We start from the raw sequence: 22,230 nt of genomic DNA, 5'->3' as shown, positions 1-22,230 counted from the left end.
GTCCCCAGGGGTCCCGGCCTCCTCTCCTCACCCCCTGTCCCCTCCCTACACCTCTGCTCCTCTCCTCCTCCTCACATCTCCCATCCGTCCCTCCCGCTCCTCCTCCTTCGTCTTCTTCTTCTTCCATGCCCCACTCCCCTCTGCTCTGATGGCTTGTTTGTCATGAGGGGGGCTAATCAGGAGACATGGGGCCACGCAGATCAACCGTGTGTGTGTGTGTGTGTGTGTGTGTGTGTGTGTGTCTCTCAGGGAAAAAGGGACCTTGCACATTAAACTATAGGGCCCCGACGTGCAGCAGCTGACTGTCACACACATTCAGTAAAAGAAAGAGGGAGATGGAGAGACAGAAAGAAGGAGAGGGACTGTGGAGGGTGGCAGTAGCAGGCAGGGGGTAAGGCTCTCACACAGTGTGACTGGCTCCATGCTAACTCAAACCAGCTTTGGCCTGCTAACCATATACATATGTGTGTGTTTGTGTGTGTGTGTGTGTGTGTGTGTGTGTGTGTGTGGTGTGTGTGTGTGTCTGTCTGCAGCCAATATGACCAGCTGAAATGCCTGACAGCCCAAAAGAGAATTTAAAGACGCAGTGCTCCTTCGTGTGCTCACGGAAAAGTGTTAGGGACTGAGCCCTCGACACATTTTTCCTAACGATATGTATCTCTTCACTTTTCTCTCTCTCCATCCCTCTCTCCTCTCCTCCTCTTTATCCCATGCATGTGTACACTGAGCACCTGTACTAGGTGTCTGCGTACTCCACCCTGACCCTCATGCCTCCTAGGATGCGGGTCAAATGAACAATAAAAGGGATCAGGTATCTCCAACAACTTGATCCCAGACACGCACACTATACACGGAGCCAGACCAGCTGCGCGACAACGCACGAGTGGAAGAGGCTCTCATGTAGCGCGACCGAGGGAGCATGTTACCGCCATGAGGCAAGCCATCCCGGCGAGGGCACAGGGGACGCTGCTGTGAAAAATAACTGGAAAGACCTCTCTGTCAGTTAAGAGCTATGACTCTTGGCTCGGCTTCTAGGACAAAGAGGGAGAAAGAGGGAGGGAGAGAAAGGGAGCGATATAGACGCAAAAAAAAAGACAGGGAGGGAAGGAAAAGAAAAAGGGAGCTCCATAAAGTGCATTAGCTAAGCTCTCTGTGGCATTTCTCTAAGCCTGACTCATCGCCATCAGCTCCTAACTGGTCCCAGTGCCTGTACGTGCGTGTGCACATGTTCCTGTGAGCGTGTGTGTGTGTGTGTGTGTGTGCACTCGCGTCAAGTGTGGGAGCGTTTTTTCGGGGTGTGTGCGCATTCTTGTGAGGGGCTGCTGTCTGTCATGTGACGCTGACAAATGGGTGACACTCAATCGTGCTTGTGGTTCGAGAGAAGATGTAAGAGAGAGGAGCAAGATGGAGAAGATGATGAAAGGAGGAGAAAACAGGGGGAGGAAGAAAAGGAAGGAAAGACAGTGAAAGAGGGGAAAAAAGATAATTGCAGGGAGCAGAAGAAAAAGTGCGCTGTTGTTTACTTTATCACCTGCATTTACATTTTAAATAAGAAGTAGACGCACTTTAATCTCTCATTCCATCACCTCGAGTTTTGCCAGGACACAGCAGAGAAAACAAACAACATAAAAATGTGAAAAGGATGCAACGACAGGAGGTGTGAGCTGAATTAAAGAAATAGTGTTTTAGATAAAATGCCCCTAGTGATGCGACACGTGAGCAAGAAAAATCTAACTGTTTGGATAGGTGATAAAAGACAAAAAACTCTCCTCTGACCATGAACTGGAAACTGACTTTGTGGACTCCCACAATGTTTGTTTGAGGTTTTACATCCAAATGAGCTCCAGTCACTTCCCTCGGGGACTCTCACTTTGTCCAGAAAGTCAATTTCCTATTCACTGGCACTGAATAGGAAATTGACTTTGACATATGAGTGACATGCGATTTCAGTTTTGCGGGGGGTTTATTAAATTTTTAATCGGATCAATCATTATAGACAAACAGTATGAAATATATTGTGCTGGATTTATTTTTTTTGGAACAGAATGAAAAGGTGGCATCATTTTGGTCTTTGTTGATGATTTAAATGAAACAAAACACCCTATGACGTCTCACACACACACACATACACACACACACACACACACACACACACAAAGGCTTATCTCAACCTGTGATGAGCATGTGTTCCTTAGCAAACTCTGGTTGGTTTAACGTGTGTGTGCGTATTACTCATTTATTGGGACCTAACTCTGTCTCCGGGGTCACTTCAAGGGAACAAGTCTTCCTTGCGGAAACAAAAAGTCCCAATAACATAAATGAAAGATTTCTAAGGTGAGGAGATGTGTTTGGTAGAGGTTAAGGTTCAAATTTAGTTTTAGGTTAGGTTAGGTTTAGGCTAGGTTTGGGCTTAGATTAAGGATAGGGTTAGGCAAGTAGCAGCTATGGTTAAGTGTGGAGTCTCCAGGAAATCAATGTATATCAATCTAATGTCCTGTGAGGTAATGGAGACAAGACTCCATGTGTGTGTGTGTGTGTGTGTGTGTGTGTGTGTGTGTTTTGTGTAACACCGAGTATGAAACACAAATAAATAGGAACAAACAGTGCTTTTTGTGTCTCTGTGTGTGTGTAGTGCATGTGTTTGCATCCTCAGTGTGTATCTCCCTCTACCATTCTGGGACATGGTGCTATATTCTCTCAGCAGTAGTAATGTTCCCCAGCTGGATCCTGCCCATTGGAGCCAAGCAGCGTTAACTAGCCGCCCACAGGAAAAATACCACCGTGGCCCTGAACGCAGCACACCAAGTCCATCCAAACCAATCAGCCCGCTATAAAACTTGCCCCTCACATGCCTGAGAAATGGCATGGAGTCCATTCCAGTGGGCCTGAACATGCACAAGCTATTTCACTCTATCGCCACAATTTCCCTCATTTAATATCTAATTCCAGCTATTAAAGGTTGTGAGAGGATGCAGTGCTTTGTTCCCTCTTCCGAACACAAAGCAGAGGCTGTGAGGCTGGTGAGGGAGAGAGAGAGAGCACGCGGAGTGCGGCATCGTTTGAGACCGTTTTGCAACCTAATTAGCGTTAGCTTGATGCAACAAAAAGGGGAGAGTGTTAAAAATACAAATATAGGCCAGAGATGTTCAGCTCTCTAATTCCTTTTTAAAGGTGAGAAAAAAGCTAAATTAATGAACGATTTAGTTTCTCTTTTTTACCGCAGAAAAGCGACTTCCTGGAGTCGACATACACTTTTAATGTGGATCAGATTCATAACAAGATTCATAAAGAGTTGATGTAGTGAGCCTCAGCTAAGGTAACGTCATAATTGAAGTACAGACATTATCTTCAATTCAAACTCTTGAAAAGAATTTCATCATGTCAAAACAGAACACCCATAACATCCTGATGATTTTAAAGCGTGAATCTGGAACATTTTAATGGACCCCCTGGTAGGGACTCCCATTGAGAACCAGCGATATAATGTATTGCACCGCTAAATGTGAGACGATTAAATAAAAATGACCCGGATAGAATCTTAACTCATCTCAAACTGTAATTTGAGTGTACAAAACTCAAATCCATTCTAGCTTTGAACTTCTTTGTTGTCCTTATCCATTGAGCCGTCTCTCCTGTCTTCTAAGGGCTTATGATAATGTGAAGCCCGATGGCACATTATTAGCATTGCTCCGGTCATGTCTCCAGGTGAATTCTGTTCTCTCACGCTCTCTCCCAGGTCCTTAAAACATGCTCGCGTGTGTCAAACCGCCTCGGAACACCTAACCTCAAATGCTCCACGCAAACCTGTTCACGGGTACAAATGCAGACATGTACCGTACATAGATCCATCCCTCAACATACACACCCAGCACATATTTACGGGGTGACATGCGGGTGTGTGATGGGGCTGAGTTTGGCCCCAGGCCTCCCCCTGTGGGCTCCGAGCTGTGGCCTCTCCCTCTGTCTCTCTCCTTCTCTCTCCTTCTCTCTCGTTTCTCTCTCTTTCTCGTATTCTCTCTGTCTTTCTGGCTGTTATCACGCTGATACATTTCCTGCTCCTGGCATGGCTCCTGCATAGCTTATGGTTAAAGAAAGCTTTCATCTATCAGTGCCTTAAGGAGACACACACACACACTCACACTCACACACACACACACACACACACACACATACACTCACACCCACACATATACAAGCAGTGGTACAGGCCAGCGCTGCCCCGCCAGACCACAGGCCCAGACTAGCTCCGCTGGCACCAATCACCCTGATAACATCTTAGGCTTTATTTCATTTTGGCTTGCTCTGTTCTGCTCTGGGAAAGACAGACACAGAGAAGAGGGATTTCTGGAACACAAAAAAAGTATGAGTTACGCCAGTATACAGTGAGCGCGTAGCCCCTTAACCTTGAGGAGCTCACTCTACTGTCTGCCACGCCATCTCCGGACATGACGGTGCAAGTCCTTTCTCGTCCGAGACACAGAAAAGAGGGGGGATGTTTCTTCCTTTGACTTGAAGATGGCAGATCGGGTTTTAAAGTGAAAGTAAAAGTTAATTAAAAAAACATGTTTATGTGGGAAATTGTTTTCATCCTCTCCCTCACGCCTTTCATGGCTCCGTCCACCCAGATTAATAAAAATTCTAGCCAAATAGTTTCGGGTTTTATATGCTCAGGTTTACTTGTCTACACTCGTCCGCTCTTCTCTGCGGTGCACAGCGCTGTGAAATATGTCTGAAATGTATTCAACATCTGTGTGTGTTTCCAGATCACATGTTCATAATCCACAGATCTCACTGTAAAGGGTTTTCGCTTGAAATTGAAAAGTGCGGCCCTTGTAAAAACAGTTAACAGGGTGTTCTGTGGATTATTGTAACAACAGTGCCACACTGTTTCTGGGAAGAAGATATTGCTTTAAAAAATGGTAAATATTATATTTTCAAGTGAAATTCTGTGAATGAAATCGCTTTTACGTTGGTGCAGAAATCTGGGCAAAGTAAACCAAATCTTTCTGAGTGAGCAAATGTGTTTCCCCCCATCATTTTGAACTGAACTTTCAACATTAGACATAAAATTAATTTTTTGCATCATCTCACCCCGTCGTACAACTTTTACCAAGAGCTCCTGTTGATGTGAAAGTCGCATCGTGTGCATGGAGGCTGTTGATGCAGTTTGCAAACGAGACCTTGTTCCAGTTACACCACTTTAGACTTAAGTGACAAACCGACATAAAAGAAGCTCGTGTTTGTCATGTGCTTGTCTGCGTCTAGTGTTCCCTCTCGGTGTAATTGCTCAAGACAAATAAGTGGATGAAATAAGGGGAATCGTAAGTGTAGCATGAAAGCCTTTCAATATCTCTCGCGGTGAGGCAGCCTGTAAAAAGGAAAAAAAATACGGCCATAAACGCTGTCTCCTAGTTTTCTTCCGCCGCAATCCTTGCCCAATCAGTGCAGGAGGATAATAAGATGAGGGGGGGGGGAGAGGAACAACAACAGTGTCGCAGGTCGGATTACCCTCGTCTGACTGTCTAACAAGTGCCATTTCTTTACCTCGACACAATTGGCCACAACTAATGGTGGCTCCTTTTGCTACCGAAGGCAAACACGCACTACCTTTCAATAGAAAAAACTGGAGTGAGGAACCTGGTCAGAAAATCTCTCCATTTACCCCTTGAAGGAGAGCATTATGTGTTCTGCTCCTAATGTGTGGCAGACCGCACAAAGGCTGCACACGCGCAGACACATGAGGATTTTATCTGCATGTCCGACCCGAGGAGTGAGAGAGCAGCTCGGCAGGCCCTGCCACCGAGTCGCGCATGTAAAAGTAAAAAATCTAAAGTTGTTAATCAGCTAAAGACATTGATTTTACTCTGCCCCGATTAAGGCAAACTTGTTATCACATATCGCCACCAGTGACAGGAAGCTACAATAACCAGAGTGCAGTCAAATTACCTTGGTGATAATGATTTTATGCAAAAAAAAAAACATCAACACGTGCACGGATTCTCACTGACACAAGTGGTCCATGCCAACGACACCGTGAAGTTCACGTCGGCACTTCACTCGCGGCTCCGCACAAAGCAGCGTGTTTGTGTGGAATACCGAAGCGCCATCATCACCCTCCATGCGTAGCAGGGACGGGGTGTGAGGTTTCTAATGCCTCTTAAGTAAGGCTGTTAAGGAGCACGGAGTCCACACATCTGGAAGACACAGTCAGTCGGCACATGCTGAAAGTTAGCGGTGGCGCTCGCAGTCCAAATTAGTGGCGAGTTTTATTCCCCCGCTGTGGTAGGAAAATATCAAATCTGCTGCCATATGAGCGCCATAAAGCTGGCTGTGGAGCGTTTGATGCCTTCATGTGGGAGCCTTTAAGCTGTGTGTCTATGCATGTGTGTGTGTGTGTGTGCGTGTGTTTGTGCGCACGTGTGTGTTTGGTGGGAGATGCAGGCATTAATATGAGATGGGAGTCATTGTATGCATTCCTGCATGCACATGTGTTGTGTGTGGCTCATATCTGCGTGCCTACTCCTGCCTGCATGTTTCCATTTTCTGACCAAATGTGTGAATGCAGGTTTCTAACCGTGTCTGCGTGTGTGTGTGTCAGGTGGCTGTGGCGGTGTGTGTGTGTGTGTGTGTGTGTGCAGCTGTGCCATTTTAGCAGCTCCCTTATAGACCTATTTGACCTGCTGTACAAAGCAGACAGACAGACACAAGCAGAGTCAGACGGCCCCTGGGGTGGTCCTGTCTGAGGTGCAGCGTTATGGGCTAACAACACTCGGGCCCCATACACAGGCAGAAATATGTATACTGTAATTGTACACACACACGCACACACACACACAGATGTGAAAGTGAACTTAAATTCTCATACAGAGGCACATAAATGTTATTATTTTCCTCTAAGCTATAGGAGAAAGGTTTTATTTTGCAAGTGCATAAAATTGAAAATCGAGCACAACGTGTTGCTTATGCGCCTGTTAATTTGTTTGAAATTAAATATTTAAGTTTACAAATTCATTGGCGGAAAAAGACACAATACTGTGCAGTAAAATATTTACTTTTTAAAGTGTCTAGACATGGGGTTAGACAGATAGAAAGGGTGAGTCATACATATACATACAAATGCACAAAAACAATATGCATGCATTCCATTTGATATATATCTTTGGTTATTATATTTAAAACGTTTTGGTTAAGATTGCATAAATTATTTTGAAAAATAAAATCTAGGCAAGCTTATTATTCATCGCATTGCTACAGAGAAAAAACACTAAAACTGTAACTTCTTAAGAAGTGTCATCTACTCTATTTCCAAGCAATGGTAAAGTCTATGAAGTCTGTGTATGAGTGTTTGGAACATACTGAAGGCCTTTGAATCTACCTCTGCTCAACTTAAAAGTCATGCATGAGTGTGTTCTGATGTTAGTCAGTTGAGGAACTGGTGTTCTCCTCTCTTTTTCTCTTACAGAGGAACAAGGAAATATTTACAACTCAAAGAAAGCAGGAAATACACACATGCACACACATACGCACACACACACACACACACACAGAAAATGCCAAAATAAAAATAGGAACACATGCCTAACAGCACACACAAAATAAATCTCCCTGGCAAGCGTTCAAAACGCTTGAGTGAGAACACATAAACACACACAGACTGCACCAGAAATGCATGAACACGCATGAGACACACTTGCAAGCACACACATGCACATGCACCCCCCCCCCACACACACACAAACATACACACACACACACACACAAACCACGCAAGGGTGCAAACACTCACACACACACACACACACACACACACACACACCACCTACACAAGTGCCACCATGTAACCCCTAATCACAACCCCAGAGCTTGGACATCAAATGAAGCAAGTTTAAAAAAAAAAAAAAATCATCAGGAGTAATTAACGCATTTTCATATGCAAATGTGATTAATGCAAAACTACAAAGTCATTATGCAAATCAACTTTTCCTTGAGCCTCTGTACAAATATTCACAGCTCAAATCAGGGATCAGTCTCGCCATCTTTCTTTTTTTATCTCTTACCCCTCTGCCTCTGCCTCTATCTCTCCCTCTCTCGGAGTAGAGATAATGCGTAAGTAGCATGTGAAGTTATTTCTAACTCACGCAGTGTGTGTGTTTTCATGCGATGGGCCGGGGCTATGGCATTACGCCGCCTGCCTACTGATTACTGGCTGGTTGGCACTGGAGCGAGACAGGGAAGCCGGCGTACAGGGGAAGGTATGAATATGCAAAAGCCTGATTGCTTTTCATGATTAAAGCCTATTTAATATGGAAATGAGAGCAAGCCAGGTGATTAAAGGAGCATTGGGTGGTGGGGCAAAAAAAAAAAAAAAAGGATGGAGAAACGGAGAGAGAGAAGTAGAGAAGGAGAGAGACACCTTCAAATCCACACACCGGCAGAAAGGTTCGGAGACAAACAAGTGTCAGTCATGGCAGATTTGACTTGTTTGGACACCAAGGTCTTTGTCACATCTGAAACGTGCATCACAGGTTACCATCCAGAAACCACCATTACTCATTTTCGGAGAGAAAAAAATCCCCCGTTGCCAAACAAAAACTGATTTTATCACCTTAAACCGCGTCCGTGCACTTTAACACACTTTCACACCCTCAGTAATTCGGAACATGTAGGTGTGACCGTTTCAAAGTGGCAGGTGTCTCATTTAAATCCCTCCGTCTTTCACTTTTGGTAACACATTAGGTGAAAACTGCAAGATCTTCAGCCTAATTCAGTGATATGACTGCGTTGCCCGCAAACATGGCGCCACAGAGATCAGAGGTGGACGCAGAGGAGGAACAGAGAGAGACGTCTGAGGATGTCGCTGTCGTTCACAACGTCTCATGAAATATTTACTGTGTGAACTCAACCCACACGCCGTTTGTGTGTGAGAGAGCGACAGAGGTAGACAGAGGGAGCGAGAGGTTGTCATGATGTGACTTCGCCCTTGTGTACTGGTTGTCGTAAAGTGCTCCGAGGGGGCCCGCCGCCAGCCGTCCTGGGAGGAGTTCAAAGCAGGGCCAGGGTCGTCTTAGCATGGAAACGCTCCCCTAGCGACAACCCCTTGCCTGCCTGATGACACGCATCATTCTTCACAGACACCGCACATGCACACGTGCGCATACTCATACAAAAATTCACACAAAGCGCACACATATTAAAATAGCCCCCACATACACACGCGCAGAGTGCATGCATCAGCAAGAGAAACTCAGGGATACAAAAAAAAAAAAAAAAACTGGGAGCAGACGTGCCATTTTTCATCTACACCATGTGTACGGGAGCTTGTGCTTGCATGTGTGTGTGTTTGTGTGAGTGTGTGTTTTGGTGAGAGTGTGTTTGCACCTTTTGGGGTTGAATCTGCTAGCCTTGCAGCATGTTTGCATTTTAAGCAAGCGGGCTGACAGACAAAGAGGCCAGACAGGATGTTATAAAACACGATCAGGTGAAAAAAACAAAAACAATCCAGGGGAGGAGGGGGTTAAGGGTTATTGCACATAGCACGAGCTGTGCATGAAAAGTGCATGTATGCTCTTTTGCATGTGTGTGCATTTGACTCCTATTCACATCCCCTTGTGTCTATTTTTTAACACTTCTGCTGCAAATATTTGTTGGTGAAGTTCCTAATACCACAGGCTGGCAAATGTGTGTGTGTGTGTCCAATGTGTGTGTTATGTGTGTGTGTGCAACTAACACACCGGACTTAATTAGACCTAATAATGTTTAATCTAATTTGGTTAAAAACTTGAGACTGCCTTGAGTGGCAATCTAATGTGTTGAGCAAAGCTCCCCTCCTCTCTTTCATTCGGCGGCTTTGAGTGCTTTCATGTCCTGTCCTCTCAGTGATAAGACTCTGTGTGGCTGTGCGTGTGGCCGCGTGTCTGTTGCTCAAACAGTCCGACTCCCCTGCACAAACGTTCCTCCCTCTGACCACCTACAACCCGTTTTTTCATTGCACCAGCTTCCAAATGAGTTCCACGTTTTTTGATGTCTCCGCTGCAGCCGGCCGTCTAGGTGCGATGCAGCTACGGGCCGCTTACAGCTCATTAAACTTCCATAGTGTGGCTGGGAATTTAGATCGGCGATAAAAGCCACGTTACCGTCTGAACTGCTGGAATGTTGGGGAGACACTGATTAAACGTTTAAGCCTATTTTTGCAATCAATATGTTTTCTTTCGGGGGGGGGGGCATCCAAAACGGTGCTGTCACATATTGTTTGCGATCTACTTTCAGCAAATTTTTTTTTCTCACTGCAAAAAGTTGGTGACCACACACAGCTGGTGGCCACACGCGAGAACATGTGTTGATCTCTGCAGCGATGACACAAAAAAAAAGTGTCTGCACCAGCTCTGATTCCGAAACGAACAAAATATGCAAATGCAGAGCTGTGTCCCTGGGCTTATTATTTTTCTTTTAACAAAAACGTCTTCCAATCTCGTACAGAACCGGCTACACCTTGGAGCATCCTGCCGAGAGAGATGGGGAGTGTGTGATATGTGAGATGAATACACTCGTACAAAAAAAAGGGGTTATTCATTCAGACATTGATTGATTCTGATCGAGTTTGGTTCAGGAACACATTAGTGCTCACCGTAGAAATGTTCACCTCTCCAATATAATGTAACACAAACAACGTGCACCTGCTGGGGACCCGTGTTGTCATGGCATCTCTACAAACTGTTCAACCTTTCACACTGATTATTCTCATCTAACGTGGCTTGTGTAACCTCTCAGTTTATTTCGCTGTGCGCTGGCGGTTGTGTAAGATGTTTTTTGAGTAATTCAATAATCATTATAAAAACAGGGATATATCACTCTGACGTATGAATCCAAACTGAAAAAAGCTTCAGGTGGCACTTCAGGATTGCTATTCAGAATTCTACTCAAGATTACAAGATGGACAAGTGGGAGCAACATGTGGCTCTAGTAATGTCTCTCAAGTCTTTCATACTCCGCTGAGGAAATTTATGCACAAGTTTTAATTAACGCACACACAAAAAAAACATTATCATAAGGGCCGTAACCTAGACAACACTAAGTGATACGAGGTAATGGAACAAACGTTTATATGTGTTTTTAATCCCTGGCTACTTTTAAAATGTGATATTACTTTGTCCTGTATATTTTAATTCATTAATTCAATTTTTATACTGACATGGATTCGTGAACAAAGCTTCACAAATCCATTCACGTCTGTGACACTGTAATCTGAATCTCCACTTTTATTTTGAAGGGGCTGCTCTGTATTCTAAAAACCCTTGTTTATTGGAAAACAACACATGTGGGACATTATGTAAAATTAAAGTCTCATCTTTACGATATATATAAGACTACCTTTTTGGTAGTTCAACACTATAGGGTCCAGGTGAGTTTGTATCTGATTTGCATCTGGTAACTTTTACAACCAGGTTGCCTCCCTTCTGCAGCTGAGACCTTCTTCCTCTGCTGAAGTCTGTGTAATCCTGGATAGCCTCCCCAGCTCTCGGCTGTGATGGGGACTGTCTCCCCTGATAACTTTGAACTGGTTTCCCTGCAGCGCTGGCAGTGTGCAACACACACGCCGCCGCCGCCGCCACCGCCACCCACCCCCAGCCAGATGAACGGCCTTGCTACTTTATTAATCCTCTTCTCCTCACCACGAACACAGATGAATTTTAATCAGCCTTCTTAACCTCTTTTTTTTATACGCTGCAGGATTTCTTTACAAAACGCACCGACACGTGATATGCACTCACACATGAGCAAAAAAAAAAAAATGAGAGAGAAAATACACACATACAAACACACATGCACTCGTGCACACACACACACTGACTGGGTTGGCTCTTCTATCACCTTCTTCCCGCCTTTCAAAATTGGTTTCAGCTGAAGAAGTCCTTCAGGCCTGCCAGTGTGTGTTTGTTTGGGGTCTGTGTTTGTGTGATTTTGTGGGCTTGTGTGTGTGTGTGTGTGTGTGTGTGTGTGTGTGTGTGTGTGTGTGTGTGTGTGTGTGTGTGTGTGTGTGTGTGCGTGTGTGTGTGTGTGTGTGTGTGTTTGATGTTTTACTTAGAACGAAGCAGAATAGACACACAGTGCAGCTCTCACTCACTCTAATGAAATCATCGCAGGCTACATTAATCCCTCCTGAAGGCCACTGTCAAAATAACAAGCAGCTGGGATTCTTTAAACAGAGCTATCTTTCTCGGACAGGTGAGAGAGGTGTGTGTGTACATGGCTCTGTGCAGCTATGTGTGCTTACGACATGTGCATCTATTTATTGGTTCTTGTGTTCCGGTCTCCATACCTCCTCTCTCCTGTTTGGGGCAGAGTCCCTTGGACGGCGTCAGCCTCCTGTCCACATCCACCTCTCCTCCGGGGCCCACCTGGATGCCCACCTCCACTGGAATGGACCCTCTGCACAGCTCCAGGGACCTGGCCCTGGGAGAAATGGCAATGCCCGTGACCCCGCCACTCTCCCCTGGTTTGGAGAAAGACCCTGGTCCGCTCCTGGGGCCCCGACACAGACGGCGCTTGTGCTCGATGAACACAAGGATGTCGCCCAGAGGGAAGTTGGTCTGGCACTGGCCGCAGGTCAGCAGATCGTGCTCCCCGGGGCCATGCCGCCGAGGGCTGGGAGTGGACGGCTCTGGAGATGGAGATCCCGCTCCTGAGTCATGATTGGCATCTGCTGCTGCTGAAAAAAGGCAGAGGAAGGTAGAAGATGTCAGAGTTTGGTGAGACAGGCTGAGACACAACACACAAGGAGGTTTAGTTATTCCTGATGACATTACCTGATAAACGCCAACCCTCCCTACCACACCAGATGATCATTACGTTCACAACTGTCTCACTTTCATCGCACAAAACAAATCCGCTGTAAACCTGCTTCGCCTAGACAAACACCTGCGCAGCTTATCTATGAGAGATCTGCGTGGGTGGGACCCGGCACATACACTCTATGTATGTGTGTGTGTGTGTGTGTGTGTGTGTGCATGTGTAACTCTGTGTGTGTTGGTGTGTGGCCAGGAAGCTATTCATCTCACAGTGCAGGCTGGGTTTCCGGTGAGGGCCCTCGTTGCACTAAGCTGTCATAGCTAGACGGCTGCCTCACCACGTGGGAGCCCCAGCGTGTGCAGAACAAAGTGTAGCACAGCACAGGCCACATCCACCAGTATGTGTGTGTGTGTGTGTGTGTGTGTGTGTGTGTGTGTGTTCTTATGTTTGTGTATCACAGAAAACGACAGAAAAGAAAAATGAGAATGAGGGGAAAAAAGAGTAAGACGTCTAAGTGTGTGTATATGAATAGAGCAGCACACAGGTGAGTTCGAACACTGTATTCTCCACAGACAGAAAATCTATAAAGCCAAACCCGGGGTCCTGTTAAGAGAGTAAATCTCATTCTTCACAGATCTGACACAGCCATTAATAACCATTACACATTCTTCCCCTCCCTCCTCCCCTATGGCCCGCACAGACTCCCTCGGCTTAACGTAAATCCCTCATGGACGACCTCCAGTTTTTTTAAACACTGCCCCCGATGCACCAGTATGAAGATGTGTCTTCTTCTCCAAAGCCCGGAGGAAACCGGAAGCTCCAGAGACTAGAGGGGCCGGGCGAGCGAAAAGAAGGTACCCAGGAGAGAGATGTTGATGCCTGCGAGAGGAGCAGAGCCGTGCCTGCCTGTCTCCGCAGCTCCTCCACTTCTAGCACCTGCATCTCCCCCTCCCCGTACCCTCATCTCTCTCTCTCTCTCTCTCTCTCTCTCTCTCTCTTTCTCCAAACATGACACCCCTAATAATTGCAAAGATTAGACAAAGAAGCCAGTTGGTGTTTCTCGGTGCACAGATATCAGGGGAGAGATCCTAAACTCTCTTATCCCCCATCTCTAACTGTCAGAGAGCCGCTGCCCCTCCTCCTCCTCCTCCCCGATCAGGACTGTTAAACTATTTTTTCACTGAATTAAATATGTCCAAGATTCCTGTTCGGCTGTGAATCACCCCTCCTTCCCCGACCTCCCCCACCCACACGCACTCACACACGCGTTCAAGTCCACTCACTTCGCCCCGGAGTAATGATCTGATGCCAAATATCTTTTCTCTAAATGGCGATGGGGCTCCTGGATGCCTGCCAGATCATTTCCATCTCATAATCTTTGGCGGCAAAGAAGGAACACAAACACATATTTACCTACAGTTCACAGCTTGTGGCCGTAAATCACATGGAGCAATGTTCCAGAGTGCTCACACACAGGGCCCGAGTCTGTGCTCGCGCATGCATGTGTGTGCGTATGTGCATTGCATATAAGTAGGACTGTGCAGGAGCAGGAGATGCACCCACCGACAACATGGCGCGCTCTCATTTCTCACTCCGAGGGCAAGACAGGTGTCGTGAGGCCTAGATCATCATCATCGCGGCAAATGAGGAAAGGACGGGATCAAGTCAAAGAGCTGACAGACACCTGGGCACTTGAACTCGACTTCCCCCCCCCCCCGTCAGAGACGGAGACGAGCAGAGATGGGCCTGTTTGTTAACCTATGGATGAGTAACGTGGCCTGGGGGCAGAAGGCAGTAAATTAGGCGTTGGCACTGCTGCTGCACCGGTGGAATATCAGTCGGACAGCTTCTAAAAACCGCACCCGCCCCTGAAACCCGCTCACTGATCTGTCCCGAGGCTCACCTGTGTGAGAAAAACACATGTGCAATAAGGAGCCGTCCATGGAACGCCTGCGGCAAAAAAAAATACAAAAAAATGTGTGGACACAAACACGCTGTAGTGGAAGTACACACACACACACACACACACACACACAAGCAGACACAGACACACCAAAGAAAAAACACTCTAATGTTGCCTATCATGGTGACAGACAGTGTCTAATTCCTCTGTATAAACTCCTATGTCAGAGGAACATGCTTGATAGGTAAGGGAGCAGAGCAGACGCACTGTCAAACATGCCATCGTTGAGAAGGCGTGATGATAGCAATGAAACCCAGCTGTCTACCACGATACCACACATACCTTATTTCTCTCTCTTGGTCTTTCGCACACACACACACACACACACACACACACACACACATATGCAGAGCCACTTTCACCCATGCAGTGACAGTCCTGCTCCTCTCCCTTATCAAGTGTGAGTAAAGTCAGGCAGCCTTAGAGCACCCCCTATCAGTTTGATGAGGAGAGAGTCAGTTAGTCACTTCCTCGCTGCTGCTGCTGCTGCCGCTGCTGCTGCCGCCGCTGCCGCTGCACAATATGTACCAGATGGGAGACACAGCTGAAGACAATGGACCTCTTTCACCAATAGTTCCATTTGTGAGAAAGGCTAAAAGATATTCAGACGCCCCGGCCAAAAAAGTATTTAATGATGAAACAATGTTGTCAAAGGCTTTGAGGAATTGTCTCATTTGCGGGCTGAAATATTTTTTTAATTGCAAAATGTGTGCCGTGCAGCCGGGGTGACTGTCTGCGTTGTAATTCCAACGTCAAAATTGTTGTACGGCACAGTGAGTGTGTGTGCTCCTCTCAGAAGGGGGCCAGGTAAAACAAGCTCGGTGGGTGAAACTTGCCAAAGTGCTGGTAGCACTGAGAGCTCCTGCCATGTCCTCTGCACTTAATTGCCCCGATATAAATCCTCCTAAAACCTTTTCATTGTTTCTATCCTCATATACCCTCATGTCTCAATTATGCTCCTGTGTTTCATCGAGCCGAAGGCTAAGAAGGAGAAAATTACAACAGCGTTTGACAAGTCCGGCTCTGCCCTACAGTGAGTCGGGTCGAACCAGAAAAAGTTGTCGTCTCGCTGTGAGCGAAACATTTGTTTTTATTTAATGACATGTTGCGATATGAAGGGATTCTTGTAAGGGCCATGACGGAGCGCCGTGAAACTATTTTCCACCGAAGTTCTGACCTTACACAACAGTTTAATACCAGCTGCACACTCTGTTCCGCTGGTGAAGGCAGAGTAAGGCCAGGGGCACTCGTATGACAGTCGACCACACTGTATGGGTTCAGACCTGTCTCTCCTTCTTTGTCTTCCCCTTCCATTTGCTGAGCTGAAAACGCACACTTGCGTACACACACACACACACACACACACACACACACGCACAGACACACACAAGCACATGTCTAAACCCCACAGGGAAAGTCGGGTAAGATTCACGCTGTCATTGAAAATAAATGACACCAGCAACGTTGCAGATGGTTGCAATCAAAAATTCAAACAACAAGCGGCCTCGCTTAGCCTATCCCTTTTTCTCGGCTGCGGCTGCCAAGGAAAGCTGCAACAGTGCGCGTTGTGTAAGGCCAGGCCTGTGTGTGTTTCATTATCTTATCACCATTTAATCTATCGCAGTCTCATTTCTTATCGTAAATCTTCGATGATCGGCCCGAAAGTGAGCAAAATACGGCTCTGCAGCTGACTGTGACTTGTCACTAAATTGCTATAAATGACTTGTAAGCTGCGAAGCATGACACTCGTCGGTGTAAATCAAATTTGCAAAACGATTTTAGAGGTACAATAATAGTAAAAAGAGGCACTTTATGGCTGTGCAAAATTGATTAAACGTGTTCGATAATATTGAAATATAGAAAGAAAATCAAGAGAGCAGACTGCAGTGCTTCGTCATAAATCATAAATCGCTCACCAATCATCTCCTTTGAGATTATCGTTCGTTTACCACAATGTGTGTGTGTGTGTGTGTGTGTGTGTGTGTGTGTTTGAATATTTACTGTTGCGTTGCTCTGCGTACGGTGGGTTTCTCTCTAGCGTTTGACAGCCATATGGTGCAAATAAAGAAAAAAACATTAACTGTTTCACAAGTAGCATGCCAGCTCCGAGCGTAAACAGTTATCACAAGGCGTTTCCATGGCTGGATCCAGGAAAACGGTCCTCTGGAATATCGCTGATACTGAATTGCTAAAAAATGACTGCTTTCTGAAGGAGGGAGGCCCGTGATGCCGCAGTCGTTAATGTGTGAGTAATATAGGATAAGGATATTCCTGTGATAAGTCTCTTTTTGTCATGAATGTGACTCCGAGCTGAGTCACGGACTGGAAGAGTCTAAAAAAGCCTGGAAGGGATGTTTCGCTGTATTTTTTATCCTGCAATACCTTAATTCAACAAAGGATGAGCGTCAAATTCGACTGAGGCAGAATGGCCTGTTACGTGCATTTGTTAAAGTGTGAACATAAGCCATTTATGTGCATTTTGAGTGTGCTGTTTGCACAGTTTTATAACCTGTGTGTGTGTGTGCATGTGTGTGTGTGTGTGTGTGTGTGTGTGTGTGTGTGTGTGTGTGTGTGTGTGTCTGTATGTGCCCGCGTGTGTGTGTGTGTGCTTTCCTTGGCGCTCGCCAAGCATTTCGTACATTCATGGCAGTTACTCTAATTTCCGTACGTCCCTCTTGATGTCTGGCCTGGCAGGTCGATTTTCAGTACATAGTCTTCCACGAAAAGCCTGTCCAGAAATATGCTGATATTCAGGTTCTCTGTGTTCCCAGGTAGAGCATGACCTATAGGTCCATGGCTGCAGGGCAGAAGGCTGCTGCGTTCACTTACACCGAATAACCCCTGATCTGACATGTAGGTGATATATGTTGGCAATAGGCTGGAACTTCATATAATCACCTGTGTAAGGAGATCCCTTGTGATTGGTCTTGACAGCTCATACTTAAATCTTGTGAGAGCAAAGTCGACCAGGTGATATATTGAAAATATTGAAAATAGACTACATCCTCTTTTTTAATAAGTTTGTCGGACCATTCTCTTGCTGCACGTACACTGTGCAAAGCTCTCCTTATATGTTGACTCAATCAAATTACAGTTTGGTTTTCCCCCAGCGCTCCTCAGATCCTCCAGCCTGAGATGTGATCCTGGTCCTCTCCAGACCCACCCAGCTGAAGAAAACCGCCCGGAGCGACATGCAGCCTCCAGACATCGGATGATAGGGACATGAGAAGCTCTCCACCCATCCCGAGCTTAGAAACCCGGTGTCGCTATTAAGATATCCTTTACATACAGTAAACACAGCTTCACTGCTGCTCTGTGCAAACACATCTCTGCAGATAAACGCTCACAGACGCACATTGTTCTCGTTCAACTGGGAGCAAATAATAACGTGTGTGTTCAAAAGGGCCTGTTTTGGCATTGCATCTTTGGTGGGTTTGCAATAGAGGGGAGAGGGGAGAAAAAAACACCTGAAAGGCCAGCACTGTCTTAATCTTGCACTTGTGCGTCTCAGGTCAATGTCTCAGCTCGAGGCCACGGTTAAACAAGCAAGCGTGTATCATGTGAGAGAACAGGTAGGACGAGATTCAGGCCCTTCGGATGACCCAGCTCTCACAGCAGCCTACTGTACGTGCTCTCATGGCCACTTCGGCACAACTTTAACCTGTGCACGCTCGAGCTGAACACCAAGGGTTTGGCAGCATTTTGCAAACCGGCACATCTCGACTTCAGTTAGAGGTTTGACACTTTCATGTCGTCCACAGAGAAGTCAGCGGTGATTAAAAGGGAGCTCTCGAAACCAGTCATTAAAAGAATGAGGGGAGAAAACAGTCGAATGTCGGAGGCATGTGAATGCAACTCCAGCTCATGGAGGTAAGTAAAGAAATGAATTAAAGATAATCAGTGACAAATAATTATAATTCTAACCACAGCTTATCTGCATGCAGCACAACAAGTTCCTGCAGTGGTATGAACCTGCTGACTGTACATCAGGTGCTTAAAGGCTTTTGTGGAACATATGCAAAAAAGACGTCAATCAAAATGACCCATGGCCGGAAGGATGGGCGGCAAATATTTGACAGTTAGTCCAAATTTGTACAACTTCCCCAAAGACAAATGAAAATATGACATACGTTGCCATTTTTTTCCTAATAAATCATGCAGGTAAATGATAAGCACACAGACACACACACATGCACATGCCTGAGGTGAAACTGTATAGTGGTGCTCGAGTTTTCTTGCACAGTTGAAAATGTGCATCAGCTCGATCTCCATCTTAATCAACTGACAGACAGCACTGTGAGAAATAATACAGAGGCAGATCAATAGTCAGGCTGGATCGATATTTGTCATCAGCCTAAAATCTGCTGAGGGTGCATCACACACTTCCTCAGCAACACAAAACAAAAACACTCCGAACATTTATCATTTCATACTGAAATGATTATTCCAATGATCAATGATTAGGGCCATAGTCTAAACGGGTCGGGTGGGACGGAATGCGTCTGTAACCCTCTTTCAGCACAAAACCAGACTGTCCAAAGATTACATCATGAACTTCTGCAATGAATTACCCAGATTAGGGCCTCTATGAAATTGGATTTAGGCAAAGCAGAGGGCTGGGAGATGAAGGTTAGATTGATATAATTGATTAGAAATTGGATTGTGCGACTTTTTAATCACATGCTCCGAAAATAAGAAAATAAAATAATCCTGCTTCAGATTTAATCCGTGCAATTTAATCACATTTTTGGTTCGCAGCTCTGAGAGCATCAGACGGAGTTCGTACCCCTGCGTTTTAAAAAACTATTGCATCAATAATACCAGTTTTAAAAAAAGTTCAGATTGTGGTTGGATTGTGCACTTTGGATTTATTTTTTTACACATCCTGGATTTTTTGTGCGTTTTTAAAATGTAGTTAAAGCACAGATGCGTGTGTGTGTGTGGTTGTGTGTGTGCGTGTGTGTGCGTGCGTGCGTGTGTGTGTGATGTGTGTGTAAAAAATAAAGATACAATTAAAAATTGAGGTACAAGTTTGTGCAGAGCTCACCAAACAACTGTGGCCTTATTTTTTGTTTATTAACAAAGTGAACACAAATATAAACAAAGTGCCACATGTTGCAATATGCTGGAAAAAAATATATAAAATTGTGTTGTAGTGGTTTACAAACTCATACACAGGCCACGCAATAGTGCGTGCACACGTAATCACACACTCACACACACACACACACTTTGTCAGACAGTCCAAGTGTATCTGTCTTTAGATCATCTCTCGTAGTAAAAGTCATGTGAAGCTGCAAAGGGCACATTTTAAATATTGGCCTCCTTAACCCTTTAAATAAAATAGTTTAAAACCATTAATAATCCACGTTATTACTCTAATCCAGACTAAAAGTGTGTTAAAAGAACGGTATGGTGTTTTGTTTTTCCCTTTATCACATTGTGAATTAATTCCCACAAATCAGATAAATTGTGTGTAATTTACTTGTTTGTTTGGCTCATTTTTTAAATCCTAATGCATGTGCACGGTTAAGATCTTTCCCCCTACAAATACTTGTATTCTTTGCTGAAAATCTATTTGTACCAAACACAAATTTACAAATAATTGTACAAGTAGAGTCAACGAGAGACGACGGAGAAGAAAGAGTTAAACTCACCTTGAACTGTCTCCCTGTGCGTCAACGATAAGTGCTGCGGGTTCACCTGCTTGCGGCGGGACATTGCCCCGGCATTTACTCTGGCATCGCCCGGTGAACGGCACTTGGAGTCGGCTTGCACCGTGGTGTCGGTCTGCTCCGGAACGCAGGAGACCAACTTTCCCCTCCTTTGCCTAAATCCCTCCGCTATTCACAGTCTTCGAGCCGCAGCTTCTGATGCGCCCTGCGGGAGGTGAAGGGGTCGGAGCGGAGCGCAATTTATAGATGGAAGACCAGTTTGTCCACAAATGTCCGACCGCGTCTTCGCAGGACTCAACACCTGGATTGAGGAAGCCAAAGTGCAAGTGTTTTAGGAAGCAGTCGACTTTAAGTGGCCGATGAGCTGATATGTACGCAGGTAGGTAATATTTTGCAATGAGCTTTTTTTTTTGTTTCAGACAAAAAAAGACAGAAGAATCCTGGACTGCCCACCTCTGCAGCGACCGTGGTGACAGATGAAGGACGGCGCACTCCACCGGCGATAGGTATTGGCTCTTATTTGTTTCCTCTCCCCCCTTTTTTTTTCTTAATTCTAATAGTATGATTATATCATCTGGGGTCAAGCGGCTGCTGATTATTCTAGGGTTCCCTACAGTCCTTCGATTTCAGCAGTGGTGCGCTAAAATGACCCTTTGGCACTGACTCCTCCTGCGCGTTTTGGCATCAGCGCGCGGAGCGGCAACTCTTGGCTCTGGTGGCAGTAGCCTCGCTGATTGAAAGAGGGAGGGAGGGAGAGAGAGAAGAGAGAGAGAGAGAGATGGGGGGGGAGTGAGCAGGCGGGCAGACAAGACACCTCCTCCTCTTTCTCGACCAACAAGCAGAGGTCCAATGTTTCCCAGCGCCCAACAGTGTCGAGGCTACTTCGTGTTGACTCGCGCGACGACAGAGGCGCTGTTGGGGAGGAATCTACACGCAGCCTGTGTGTGTGTGTGTGTGGGTGTGTGTGTGTGTGTGTGATCGGGGGTTGTCTACAGTGGAGTGGGGCTGGGTTCCAAGTTCAAGTGCGAGTCCGAGCCGTTTGCGCTTCATCCACCGCAGACATGTGAGGGCGCGGGACAGCAGCGCGCGGACACCAGAGCAGAGGGGAAGTTGGCTCGTGTGTGGGCCACGAAAGTAAAATAAAGACCCGATCATGGTGTCTGTCTGCCCTTCTTGACTAGTGTTAAGTGATAGCACCCACACTGTTATCTCCACCTGAGCTCTAATGGCCATTCCATCCAAAAGTGCATGATGTCAAATTATCAGGATTTCCCTTTTAGCACGTTACACCCCCCCCCCCCCCCAACCCCCCCCACACACACACTTGCTTTGATCGGTTTACAACTTCCCTCTTTCCACTCGACGCCAGCTGTAATTTTGTGTGGCCGTGTCATTAGGACATCTTTTTGAAATGACAAATCCCAACCACTCACTCCGAGATCAGCCCCAAATAAACAGTTGAATTTAGGTAGTCCATGCTATTGTGGCTTTCTCTTCTTTGTAAAAATGACCAAAGAACACTATACCAAACACTACAGCACATGAATGCAAAAAAACACACACACACCTCTTTCTTCCCACATTGGATCAGAGGAGGGGAGAACCAGCACGCTGCATCTTTGTTGTTTTGGATAATTTAAACATGTTGTGAGGCAACAGTACCCTCTGTTGGCACAGACTGGAGACATTACAAACCTGTTCAGGGGGCAAAGCCTTAACACGGCGCTGCTGCTATAGTCCACTCTTTATTTTTTAGAGCGAAGCCTCTGTTCAGAATCTGAGAGGGTCCTTGAAGAGCAGATCAGG

General features: G+C 45.9%; 1 protein-coding gene and 1 long non-coding RNA gene across 7 annotated transcripts in view; one reads left to right on the top strand and one right to left on the bottom strand.

Annotated features, from left to right (window-relative positions):
* The window catches only part of bcl11bb (BCL11 transcription factor B b), a 29,237-nt gene extending 7,939 nt beyond the window's left edge, over positions 1–21,298 (bottom strand). The window contains exons 1-3 of one of the 5 annotated variants that reach the window (XM_053445396.1): positions 20,878–21,298; positions 20,407–20,725; positions 12,317–12,706 (exon numbers count right to left, since the gene is read on the bottom strand). In XM_053445396.1, coding sequence (XP_053301371.1) covers positions 12,317–12,706; positions 20,407–20,470 — 454 coding nt within the window. In that variant the 5' untranslated portion in view covers positions 20,471–20,725; positions 20,878–21,298. Of the gene's footprint in view, positions 1–12,316; positions 12,707–12,803; positions 12,940–20,406 lie in introns of those variants that run through there. The other 4 variants (XM_053445398.1, XM_053445397.1, XM_053445399.1 and 1 more) reach the window with 4 other exon arrangements.
* LOC128460284 (uncharacterized) lies at positions 16,801–20,922 on the top strand. Of its 2 annotated transcripts, XR_008342195.1 has the most exons (5): positions 16,801–16,994; positions 17,521–17,602; positions 17,860–18,373; positions 18,511–18,619; positions 20,844–20,922. It is a non-coding gene; the product is annotated as an uncharacterized LOC128460284 (long non-coding RNA). The 2 variants fall into 2 exon arrangements; XR_008342194.1 differs by having other exon boundaries at positions 17,860–18,619.
* Positions 21,299–22,230: the final 932 nt, after the last annotated feature.

Source organism: Pleuronectes platessa, chromosome 17 (genome assembly GCF_947347685.1).
Source record: "Pleuronectes platessa chromosome 17, fPlePla1.1, whole genome shotgun sequence".
Taxonomy (NCBI): domain Eukaryota; kingdom Metazoa; phylum Chordata; class Actinopteri; order Pleuronectiformes; family Pleuronectidae; genus Pleuronectes; species Pleuronectes platessa.
This window is presented reverse-complemented; position numbering and strand designations above follow the sequence as displayed.